Source organism: Centroberyx affinis, unplaced genomic scaffold, assembly GCF_046629955.1.
Source record: "Centroberyx affinis isolate AG114_WGS23_722 - 3 ecotype Tasmania unplaced genomic scaffold, CSIRO-AGI_Caff_v1 ptg001058l_1, whole genome shotgun sequence".
NCBI classification, from domain to species: Eukaryota; Metazoa; Chordata; class Actinopteri; order Beryciformes; family Berycidae; genus Centroberyx; species Centroberyx affinis.
Window position 1 is genome coordinate 50,269 of NW_027279609.1, and position 12,312 is coordinate 62,580.

At 42.7% G+C, this 12,312-nt stretch overlaps 1 protein-coding gene across 1 annotated transcript; it reads right to left on the reverse strand.

Moving 5' to 3' along the window:
- Positions 1–238: 238 nt before the first annotated feature.
- On the reverse strand, positions 239–5,200 carry glb1l (galactosidase, beta 1-like). The gene is made up of 16 exons (XM_071523023.1): positions 4,989–5,200; positions 4,419–4,588; positions 4,179–4,329; positions 3,434–3,494; positions 3,267–3,361; positions 3,002–3,182; positions 2,842–2,900; positions 2,620–2,741; positions 2,374–2,414; positions 2,108–2,226; positions 1,913–1,987; positions 1,679–1,768; positions 1,439–1,552; positions 1,096–1,227; positions 606–833; positions 239–458 (listed from the first exon to the last, which is right to left on the reverse strand). The coding sequence occupies exons 1-16, from the start codon at positions 5,052–5,054 to the stop codon at positions 255–257; spliced, it is 1,908 nt and encodes a 635-aa protein (XP_071379124.1). The 5' UTR covers positions 5,055–5,200; the 3' UTR covers positions 239–254.
- Positions 5,201–12,312: the final 7,112 nt, after the last annotated feature.

Genomic DNA, 12,312 nt, shown 5'->3' on the forward strand with positions numbered 1-12,312 from the left:
GAGAATACTGATGCAACAAAAATAATGCTGGACAGAGCATCATTACTCTGAGCAACTGCTTCATATTTCAGCCGGATTGTTCAGAGCACTATCTGACTATTTTGTTTCAGTCAAAGCTTCATGTGTTTTCCTGTATAGATGCTATGAACGCCTATCGGGATGTAACTGAATATATAACTGTATATAACTGAATGCTGAGTTGCGTCATGCCCTGAACAGACCCATTTTATTTAACACTGATTGAGAGCACTCTGTCAAGACCTTCCGGGAGTGTCGTTGAGCTGAGGCCGGTCCATGAACAGAAGCCGCAAGTGTGCCGGGGCCGCCTCCAGCTCCAGCACCGTGATGTTGTTGGGCCGGGTGGTGCTGAGCAGGGGGCCAGGCACGTACAGAGTCTGCTGAGGGCCCCTAGCTGGCCAGTAGCGTCCCAGATTCACACCGTTGATCCACACCTGACCCTGAGAAGAAAACAATGAGACCACATAAGCATTAGGGATGGCATTTTTCAGGTTTTTGGGCATGCAGCTCCCATGATTCGTGAAGTAAGCCTACACTGGAGTGCACAGTGTGTTGACTGTCAATTGTGCCGAAATAACAGCGTTCACCTTTGTCCATTGATAGAGCTTGAGAAAGGTGTCCCACGCCAGACCATTGGGCTGTAAGGTCCCCATGTAGAAGACTGGCCCGACTGAAGGCTCGTTCTGAAGGGCAGGGAAGGAGTGTTGACTGTCTGAATGAGGCCATCCACCAGCTATGGCTCCATCAATGTCCAGAGGGTAGATCTTCCAGTCTGTCAGGACATCTTTACCAAGGATCAGGTTGCTCAAGAGGCCCTGCAGTACACATACCATTAACCAGCTGGCACTTGCAATATGTGTATGATAGTTATATTAAATATGAGAGTGAGTCTTCATTCTTTATAATCATGTCTAAAGTTTTGAGGGGTTGTATATTTGCTACCACCTCTAACAGTAGCTGTCAACAGTACATATTCCATCTAAACTATTGCTGTATGAAAGAAGTGATGTTTATGCACATGCAGTATGTGTGTGCATGAAAACAATATCATTGCCTTGATTGGACTTTGTTCCTTGCCTTGTAGTCGTTGATCTTGCTGCCAAAGTTAACCCTGCCCATGTTCTCCACTAGGATGTCCATGGTGTCTCCCTGCTGCCCAGTGACATTTGTCACTAGTGCAGTGTCTCTCTCCAGCAGGCCCTGGAACACCTGCTCACACACACACACACACCTACTCAAGAGTCTGAACATTCAACTACAATATCACCCTTGTATTGGATGAATATTTGAAAAATCACAACACAATTATATGAACACGCATGTTTGGTCTTATCCTCTCATGTTTAACTTCATATTTGTGTTTTCCCCAAACCTGGCCACCTGATTGGCTAGACAACAAAAGTTCTTTGTGAGCACCTACCCCATTGACGGACACATATGCACGGTCATGAACCCCATTCAATGGAGAGATAAGTGGCGTGGGCTCTGAGAGGTCCCTGGGCAGCGTTGTCCGATACAGCATGTATCCATAGTACTGAACACAATAGACATGACAGGTTGCAGACACAACAGTCTAGAAGTTCTCCATGTTTCAAGAGGTTTACTGTCACTACAACACTAGCTCTCCTACAGTGTCAGTGCCTTCAGACGGGTGCCATACCTGTTTCACCTCCTCAAATGTCAGGGGGTGCTGGGATTTGACGGGCCCTTGGGGTGAGAGGGTGTCCAGTAGACTGCTGATGTTGCCGACCTATAAAGGCATATGAATAACATATTATTTAGATATTAGTCAGGCTCTGCCACAGCTGCCATCTTTGATGATTCACGGTCAGACAGTGTGTGGTCTTGAAACTTTTGAAACCCTGTCATCGGCAAGAAGAACAAATGATAATACCTTTCTCAGGGTCACAAAGCCGTACGCAAACTTGGGAGTTGCTGGTGGCATGGGACCAGATGGAATTTCTCTAAACTGTAAAAAAACAGTGATAAATAAATTAATGATATCGTTATACCTTGAAAACAAGATATACATGTGTGATCAGGATAAAACAGCCTTGGTGCGTGCGTGGCTACTTGCAATCAGTGGTACCTGCTGAATGACATCTCTGATGGCCAGCAGCTTCTCAGTGGGGTCTCCTGCCTCAGACAGCGGGGCGTTGTAATCATAACTAGTCACTACTGAGCGGAACCTGCTGTCATGATCAGCACCTTTAGGAGAGTGGCAGAATGATACAGGAAGCCACATTAGCACCATTAAGACCACAAATAACGTTTTTATCCGCATATCAATCACTTGAACAGACCGAGACGATCAATATCAAGATATTGATAATGAAACAAATCACTTGACTTTACCATTCCAGTAGCCAAAGTTGGTACCTCCTTCAAACATGTACCTGAGGAGAGAGAGGGGGAGACTGGGTAAGGTGATTCGAGGGGAAATGTACTCCGCATTGTCCATCAGTGCTTGTAATAAGACGCAGATCGGTGTCTTCCACCTCTCTGGAGCAATTTCAGCTAATATTGGTGACTAATGTGATGTTAACCAGGTTTGTACCCAGAGGAAGAAAGGTTTGAGGGATGAGGGTTTGGGGGACATACATGTTGACGCTGGCCCCCATGGACAGCATTTCTCCTAGCACTCTGCTGACCTTCTGAGTGTCAACCATGGCATGCTGATCTCCCCAGTGGTCCAGCCAGCCGGTGTAAAACTCTGAGTTCACCTGCAACAACAACCACAGCATGTAAAACACTTGTTTACAGTATGCTGTTAGTTGGATAATTTACTGCATGTTAATAATTAGTGAATCACATGTAACTAACCAGGGGGCCTCGAGGTTCAAACCTCCTTTGCCGTTTGAAGGCTTGACTTATATTGGTGTCTGGATGAAGAAATAAATGGCAGCGGTTATACATTGTTTGTAGCAACTTCTCTGTAAATAACCTCTAACATCTCTATCCCTCGCCTGCATACAATACCGACCTGTGCCAAAGTCTACAGTGGCATATAATCCTTCCAGAGACCCGCACGTCATTTCCTTGTCTGTGTTTCCATCAGTGGTGAACAGGACTGTGTCTTCGCCCAGGAAGAAGCGGAACAGAGTCCGCAGGTGACGGATGTAGTTGTAGTCGCAAGCGTAGTAGCTTCCATATTCATTCTCAACCTGCGATTAAGAAAGATGATGAGTTCAAGCCATATTGATGATTGATTGTTCTAGCAACTCATAGGCACCTGCTTAATGCTCTACCTGGACACTAATGATGTTGCCCCCATTGGTATAGAGCCAGGGCTTCACTTTCGGAAGGAGAACTGCCAGCCAGTTGTCGACTGCCTGCAAGTAATCTGGAGCAGAGGAAAATAAATCAGTGGCAAAATGAATAAAAGATTGACGAAGACAAGGGAGGGGCATTGTACCTGTGTCAGCCGAGCGAAGTATGATGTTTGGTTTCTGGAGGAGCCACGCTGGCAATCCACCCTGAGGAAGGACGACACATAATGTCACTTCAGGTAATATTAACAAGAGATAGATTTATCAGAAGTGGGGCATTTTATCAAGTGCACAGCAGCAGTGAGAGGATGCAGATAGAGAGGATGCAGCTAGAGATCATGCTTCAGATTTCTCAATCAGTTAGCTGGCTGACAGCCAAAGCAGGTTGTCATATGACAAGACAAAGTCTGCTGCTTAGTGGTGCTCGGCATCAAAATATCACTTGACTGATTTTTTGCCTCATTAAATGGTTTGTCTCATGTATGGCAGAGTACTAAAGCAGTGGCTCTCAATGTGGGGCCCGGGACCACCAGAGGTCCTTGAGGAGGTTCCAGGGGGGTCCCCCAGCAAATTAATGAATTGTTAAACTTCACCATTATTTAATTTACAAGACGTTGACACAATTAGAGAATGTAGAAGAATGACTATATTGATCATAGTTTCACTGTTATCTCTCTACTTCTCTACAGTCATGGAAATATGGACAAAATCATATCCAACAATAAATATATTCTCAGATTTGGGTCTGAGAGACAAAATCTCATCAAATGGGGTTCTGTGGCTCTAATTTGGACTAAATAAGAGGTTCTTGATATGAAAAAGGTTGAGAATCACTGTATAGGGAACATAGGGAACGGTGTAGGATTAGAACAGAAGGGTAAAATTTCTCACCATTTCCCACTCTGCACATATGTAAGGTCCTGGGCGCAGGATCACCAGGAGGCCGGTCTGATTGGCCACGTCCAAGAAATGCTCCAAATCTCGGTCCCCTGTGAAGTTGTGCACCCCCTGTACGGACTCATGGAAGTTCCATGGCACATATCTGCATGGACAAACAGTGAATATAGTTAAGTTATTACAGTATGGTAGAGAGACATGGCCCAGTGACAGTATCCCAAGTGTTCAGCTTACATTTGGACTGCATTAAGCCCTGCCATGTACATCTTCACGAGCCGATCCTTCCAGTAGTACCGTGGGATCCTGGAGTAGTGAATACTGCCTGAGATGTACTGGAAAGGCTTCCCATCTTTTAGGAAACAGTTGTTCTTGTAGTCTATGGAGAATGATCTCTCCCCACACACCTGCAAGAGAGGCACAGTATAAAGGGTCTGACTGACACAAAGTATTTAGCAACAGGTAGAAGTGAGGCTGTAATTGCCATTATGCCATATAAGTGTCACCAATTTGGACAGATATTATCACATACTATGACAATGCTGTAATACTATAATTGGCAGGGGTTCATACATGCCAGAAACACTGATCATTAACAAAATAAAAGTTTCAGAGACATCCATACATTCACAAAAATACTCCACTCTAACAATGGCCCGTGTACTGAAACAAGAGGGTGCCAAGGCAAAAGAAGTAGAAGTAGAAAAATCACAGGGTCTACACATTTATTAGCCAATAGGCGAATAACGTTAACTACAAAGAAGTTTTATCTTCTTTGTTTTATCTTATCTAATTTCTCTTTCTTACCAAGTTTCCATTTACAGCTAAATAGGCAAGGTTCACTGCAACGAAGAACAGGATTTTCACAGCCATGTCCAAACCTCCCTGTGAGGAAAGGCCTAACACTAGTTCATAACAACTTTGTACATTACGACTTCATCCTGTATTATTACAACTGTACGGTCCTCATCCCTGTGTCGCTCTGTTGACTAGGGAAGCAAGCAACTATCATGCGACCTCTCCTCTTCAAAAATGGCTGTCATGTGATTTTCTCACTGGTCTGATCTGCAGGGTCTTAAAACCCGTCATTTTACCACAAACCTATCCTGGCATTGGATTGAGCTGACCCTCTCATCTTAATTAGCAATGAACTCTGCCTGATTATCCCCATATTGTAAATCTAATCCTCTGTTGTCAGTTATTTCACTAATGACCAGTACATATAACAACCCTAGAAGACTGCAATTTATATATGGAAATGAAGGATAACAAGATAAACACATTTCCTGGAGAAAATGTTTGGGTTTTAGTCGAAAGCAGGTGGAAGTGTGCTTGCTTCATCTTGAAATGTAAACAAAATAATAATCATTTAAAAAAAAAAAATGAGAAAGAGTTAAACTTTTTAGAGTGTTTACAATTTCGCCACCAGATGTCACTGTTCACACAATATAATTTAAATATCTCAAAAAGTGTAAAGAGTATCAAAAAGTTGAATACACCAGCAAATCTCCTAAAGTACTCAAATATTTTATAGCTGGAACGGAGTCTCTAGCTGAAAGTATGTCAAAGTAGCTATAGTCCATAGTTTGGAGAGAGTAATATAAAAATATAGTGGGTATAGCATGAGTATAACCCTAACCGAATAAAAGTATATCACTGTAAGGGCAAAAACAAAAAACAGAAGGCCACCATATCATATACAGCTCTCACATAAAGCTGTCATATAAGCAGACGTTCGACAGACACTATGTTGGACTGAGAACAATTACTATTGTGCTTGGCATGGCAAGATAACAAAGCAGCCAGTTCAGGAATGGTTTGCTTTATTATATACTGTGTGTGTGCATCTTTTCATGTTGTTTGAATGATGATCACATGTGAGCCTTCAGCGTTGATTGTAAACATAGGTCAAAGGTTTATTCAAAGATTCATGACTGTTTTGAGAAGAATTCGGGTTTTTCGATTTCCCCTAGAAAATTGCTGAAACCCTAACAGAGAAAGAGACATGACATGTCATGAGATAGTAACTGATTTTATGTTGGTCTAATTACTGTATGATAAATGCATTTGTAGGTGCTCTCCTGATGTGAAATGAAAGATTGCGATAACGTCATATTCTTTAAAGGACACAAGATGGCGCTTGAATACCTCAATGGGAAACAAAACGGTGGTAGTCCAGTCTGAAATGAGAATTTATGGGCCTAATCGTCAAGACAGATCATAGGCCTATAGTCTTAATACAACAGGGCAATATAGAATTTCTTTTCCAATATGATTATATTTTATTTCAAAGTTGACAACAACAACTAAAATAAAATAAAAAATCAAGCTCAATTTACCACCTAATGCTGAGAACCCATGAGCTATTGCACCAACTAGTCAAACTCATCCAGAAAAGCAGTCACACATTTATCATGTGCTTTGCCTCTGTCTCTATTGAGATGGACCAGTACATTTTTAATCTAGTAAATCTAATATTTTAGGTTGTTTGATTATCGACTCAAATATTGTCATGAAGGTATATTTTTCTACACATTTACTTACATTTCTCCATGAAAACAGGAGGACTGTTCTTATTTTGTCACTTTACCTGAGTCATTTGCTTCCAAGTGCTGTGTTGAAACACTAAAAGAAGATCACAGAAGATTCCTTGACCATATCTCCTCCTGACCCGTATGTCATTATGGTCACAGAGAGCTTTAAGTGGAAGTGAAGGTGCTGATGTTGTGGTGTGTAATGGATCAACATGTGGCAACAGCAGTTTGTCTCTGTCTATCATGTAAATGCAAATCAGTTAAATCCTGGTAACGTAGGTTAATAATGCCTGCATTAGCCTACTCAGCCTGTCATCCTATTCATATGGTAACACACACACACATGCACACACACACTGACACAGACACACTTACTTTTACAGTACGCTTTTACCCTTTTTTCAGTCCCTCCCCCCAGTAGTAATGACTAGCTATACAGCTATACAGTAATCTCATTTCCTGCACTGCCTCGCTACTCATCAATCTCCATTTTAAGAGTGTGTGTGTGTGTGTGTGTGTGGTTGGGGTGTGAGTATGTGTGTGTGTGTGTGTGTGTGTGTGTGGTGGGTGTGCGTGGGGGTGCTTACAATCACTAATGGCAACTGATCCCAACTGCAGATAGGACAAATGCCCTGGCTCTCTGGCTCATTAGCCTACTGTCAGACACAGTTAATTGTCCTGGGAATGGCAGGTAAGACGACATGCACTGGTCTTGTAATTTTGTTATGAGCGTAATAGTGCCGATACCCTTTAATGACAGCGAGTCCGTCAATATCCCAGCTTCAAATCCCCTGAGCTTGTGGAAAATTGTTGCTCAAACCACAAAGAAACTCAGTAACTGGCTAATGCACTGAGGATAGCTCCACTTCTAGGGAGAGTGGAGGTCTCAGGAAGTGATTGAGACTAATACCAGAGAGACTACTTAACTCTCATTACTTCAGTGGCAGGCACTGTCAGTTGTTGACATTAGTTCATAACCCTCCATGTCTCTTGCTATACTGCATACGCTTTTGAGAGAGTTTTTTCAGACTTTAAGTACCGTACTCAGCCTTTTCATCACTGTACAAAGGTACTGACTAGACCTGCCTTCAGTAATTGGAGGGGGTCTGCCTCTTATGTGACGGGAGACAGAGAAAAAGAGTCACCTCAGGGAGGGGCGTCACCTGGGTGAAGTCATCTCCCCAGAGTCTGTAATTAGATTGAACCCCCCCCCCCCCAAAAAATAAGCCCTCTTTGTCATCTGCAGTGGAGGCAAGTGAATCCAGACCCTCCCTGGAAAGACAATTTGTTTCATTTTGGCACAGCTGATGTTAAAACCATGAAGCGTCTGTATGTTTTCATCACCAAGGTTGCTGATATGTTAATGGGATCGGATGATATATCACAATTCAATATATTGCAATACAAAAATGTGACAATACGTATCATGGGGCAGAAAAATCAATCGTGATATTAGCTACATTTTATTCTGCTGTTGTAATCACAAATAAGACGGCTTGCCCATCACAATTTCACAAGCTCTCCATTGAAATTACATTATTTGCACTTTCTAATGACATTTTAAAATTGTTATGTACATTCTAGTAAGCCAAAGCCATCGCTAGAAATATTTGTTGCTCAGAAATAAAGATAATTCTGCACAGCCGACTTTGTTTAATTTATTATATTGTATCATGGTTGTACTGAATTGTGAACCCCTCACGTATCGAATAGTATTGTGCAATAAGCATATCGTCCCATCCCTAGTTAATATAGTGGCCTACATTAGTCTATAGAGTAGACTGTACAAGACTATAGAGTAGTCTATAGAGTGGACTATAATAACTATAATAGACTGGGTAGTCTATAGAGAATGGAACAACAAAAAAACAGCCTAAAGCTTTGAGTGGTATAAGGCTTACTGATTCAGCAATGTTTATGTTTTCCAAATGTGAACATATAAGGAAATCCTCATAGGTCATTGGGGTACCTTCCCCAAAGGTGAAGCCTAAATGCTGAGCTGTCTGTGATTCACGCTGTTGAGTCACACGGTATGAGGCAGCGCTGCAGAATGCCCCACAGGTCTCCGTATCAGTGCTGAGCGTTGGGTCGGAAAACATGCTCAGGACACCATGGAGAATGTGCCCTTTCTTACTTCTCAGGCTCTGAATGGCTGGTGAGTCACAGCTGAGCTTACTGGTGGCTAAGGCTAATACTCTGACTGGACTCACTCAGTTCTCAGAAACAAAACAATGAACAATGACAACTCAATTCCCAATAATATGACAGGAGTCTAGTGGCATGTTTACAAGGGTCCTATGCATTTTATGATGATTTTTCACGTTACTTTAAATCATCACGTCACAGCGAAAAACGCTTGTTGAGTGACAGATAGCCAGGGAGTACTTTCTCACTCTGGGAGTGTAGAAATATGACGCTTTAAAAACAAACAGGAAGTTGAGAGGATCTGGGGGAGCATGGGAAGTGTGTGTGAGTCGGCCCTCATGCTTCAGCCCCGAGGAAGGTACGGTATGTGTGTGGAACGCAGGCATAATGTCTAAGGGGGAATGTTTGTGGTGAGATATATTGTGAAACCCTGCTGCTCGGAATCTGGTTCAGGATAACGACGCGGACCCAGGGAGGTCGGCCATGGTTGATGGAGAATCATTAGCCATACCAGTCACTGTGATGATGAACGGCTTTTTCCCATCCTTTTTCCACCCTTTTATAGGAAAGTGTTGGCCAGCTGCTGAAGTGGACATCTTATAATTGTCTGTCCATCAGCTTTCACAAGCATATTCATGGTTTCAGATTAAATGGTGACACTTTCTTGATTCTTGATCTTGAAGAATGCCGAAACATTATCAGATAAAGAGTATTTTCTATGGAGCTGGAGTGTGCGACACCTTTTCTCCTTTTTTCTTCTCCTGTTTACCGCCAGTGATCAGCACCTCTCTACAATAAGATTTTTTTGATGTGCGTTATCTCTACGATATAAAATTTGAATCACAAAATCCTTGCTTTTTATGCAGAATCTTTAGTTTGTTTTCAAATTTCTACGTACAATAACGGCAGTGGAAAGTTTTCCTTCATGAACTCCTCTACTGGAAAAACACGTAGAAAAGCAGTGACCCTTAATATACACAAAAATCAGCTGTAATTGAATCTACTGAATTGTTATCACTTACATAATATTTTTAGCTCATCATCTGTTGCTTGTACCCCTAAGACAAATAGAAAATCTTCCCATACTGCAGGCTAAAATGTTGACATAGGTGTGAGTAATGCTTTTAATGGAGACACGTTGGCTCTCTGGTGTTCCAGCATCAGCCGCATAATTCAATAATACGTGGCACCAGGATCTGTCATTGGCCATATTTACACATTATTGTGTTGCTGCCTGGAAGAGTGATCCAATATAGATTGAATCATCTCTATTTGATGTTATTGTTAGATGTTCCATTTCATCTGAATGTCCAGTTTTTCTCTCCTCCTTTTACCATCCATCTAACCTAAACCAAAACTGATTTGATCAATGTCATCCCCTCTCCCTCCCTCTCTGTTTCCTTTGTTCCCTGGGTGTGTCCACTTCAGTACTCCACTGCTCCCCTGACACCGCAGTCCCCATCCCGAGAAACGAAAAAGCAACACCCACATCAATTCAATCAGTGAAATTGGACAATATGAATCATTACATCATGTGCGTGGTTGGCTTGACTAATCAGCTGCTGCGTGGCATCTACTCTAAATAGCAAAATTCACTTAACATAATGCTTTGGTCTCAGCTAATGGGTGTGACCTCTTTGGTATGCTTTTATCAGTAGCTCAGTTATGGACATGACACATTTAAAATTCCAATATTACAATAAAGTGCCATCATCACATATTCAGAAGAAAATTTTCCAAAATCAGAGGCTTTCAAACATCATGTTAATCATTGTAATATCAATTTAATGTAATTATTTGCAAATCTGGACTCTCTTACACTTGAATTTACTCTATAAAGTAGTACTTCCATAGCAGAGCTGCGATTTGATATTGGGTATGTGGACTTTGCTATTGGATTGAATTTGGCAGTGTGACCGCTGCCTTTGAGCAGGAATGGGAACATACAAAGACTGTGCTCCCCAGGCGGTACTGAGGGTGGGTCAATGCTTGTGCTTGTTGTTCAGCTGGCAGTCAGGGTGCAGGCGATGCATGGGTGGGTGCTCTTTACATAATCAAACCATCTCCAGTTAAGTGATTATCATGGTCTGAATAAGAGTGAGAGCTCATGGCTGCAGAGAGACTAATCAAACAGTCACTCTCAGTCAATGGGACCTCCATCAAATGTACTCAAGCCAGACTTAACCATTATTTGACACGAGGCTGCACAAGGGTCCTCCACCCGACCTAAATGACCTTGCTTGAGGGCTTGTCTGCCAGTGGGAGGGTCAACACAGGCTCTCTGTCTCCATTAGCGCTCCAAACATACAATTTCTCACATGTCATGCTCCATTTTCATGCTCAATCACACTTTCATATAATGGAGCCAGTAGATTCATCTGAAATGATCTCATGACCCTTACTTGGTACTTTATTTAGGGCAGTCCATTAAAAAAAGAAGAATTGCTTTCATGCATTATGTATATCTACTGCATGTCTGTTGGTGTCAGTGCCACTGCATGAGACCATTTCTGCAGCCACACATCTTGCCACAAATGGAGCACTTACTGTAAGGGCTGGATGTGGAGCCAAAGACTGCAGCAGACTGTTGTCTGTGCTGCCTCCAGGCTCTGCATTTTACGGCCCTTATAACGCAACACTCAGCAGACCTTTTTCTACCATACAGTACACTCAGAATACAATCTTAGTTGTTGATTTACACAAATAGGGACATGTTTCTATTCCATTGGCCCTTATAACCCCATTCTCTTTATCTTAAGGCCCTCTCAAAAATCTTCCTGCCCCATGCAGTTTCCACTGACATGATGAGAATGAGAGCAGCTGGTTGACTGGGTTATTTTTGTAGGGTGAAGGACTGATAACAGTCCATTATGAAAACATAATGTATCAAGCACGTGCAGGGGGGGGAGATCTGGGTCCCTTTACCCTTAATTGAACAAAATGCCCCTACCAGTATAATTGTATTATTTTATTTTAAGCATTTTCCGAATAGTTGGTAAATTGTAGCAACACGTCAACACGTGACCTCCGTCAAGAACTGGAGGAGCAGGTCATCAAGTTTGCAGCCTGCGAGGCTGAGAATGTAGCCCTCCACAAAAAAGTGGAGGAGCTCCACAGCCCCTATAAGCTAGCCAAGATGATCAAGGCCTGCAGGGCTGAAAAGGAAGCCCTCCGCCAAGACATGGAGGAGCAGGCCATCAAGTTTGAGGCCTGCGAGGCCGAGAAGAGTGACCTCCACCAAGAACTGGAGGAGCAGGCCATCAAGTTTGAGGCCTGCGAGGCCAAGAAGAGTGACCTCCGCCAAGAACTGGAGGAGCAGGCCATCAAGTTTAAGGCCTGTGAGGCTGAGGAGACCCTTCGTCAGGAGAAGGAGGAGCAGGTTGTCCAGCTTGAGGTCAAGAATAAAGACCTTCGCCAAGAAATGGAGCTGATCCAGAGTAAGATGGCCTTCT

Excerpts from the sequence above, each read along its gene's own strand:
- glb1l (XM_071523023.1), bottom strand. The coding sequence starts at position 5,054 with ATGGCTGTGAAAATCCTGTTCTTCGTTGCAGTGAACCTTGCCTATTTA. Across the intron at positions 4,589-4,988 it reads TAGCTGTAAATGGAAACTTG|GTGTGTGGGGAGAGATCATT; the intron begins GTAAGAAAGAGA and ends CCTCTCTTGCAG. Across the intron at positions 2,227-2,373 it reads CAACTTTGGCTACTGGAATG|GTGCTGATCATGACAGCAGG; the intron begins GTAAAGTCAAGT and ends ACTCTCCTAAAG.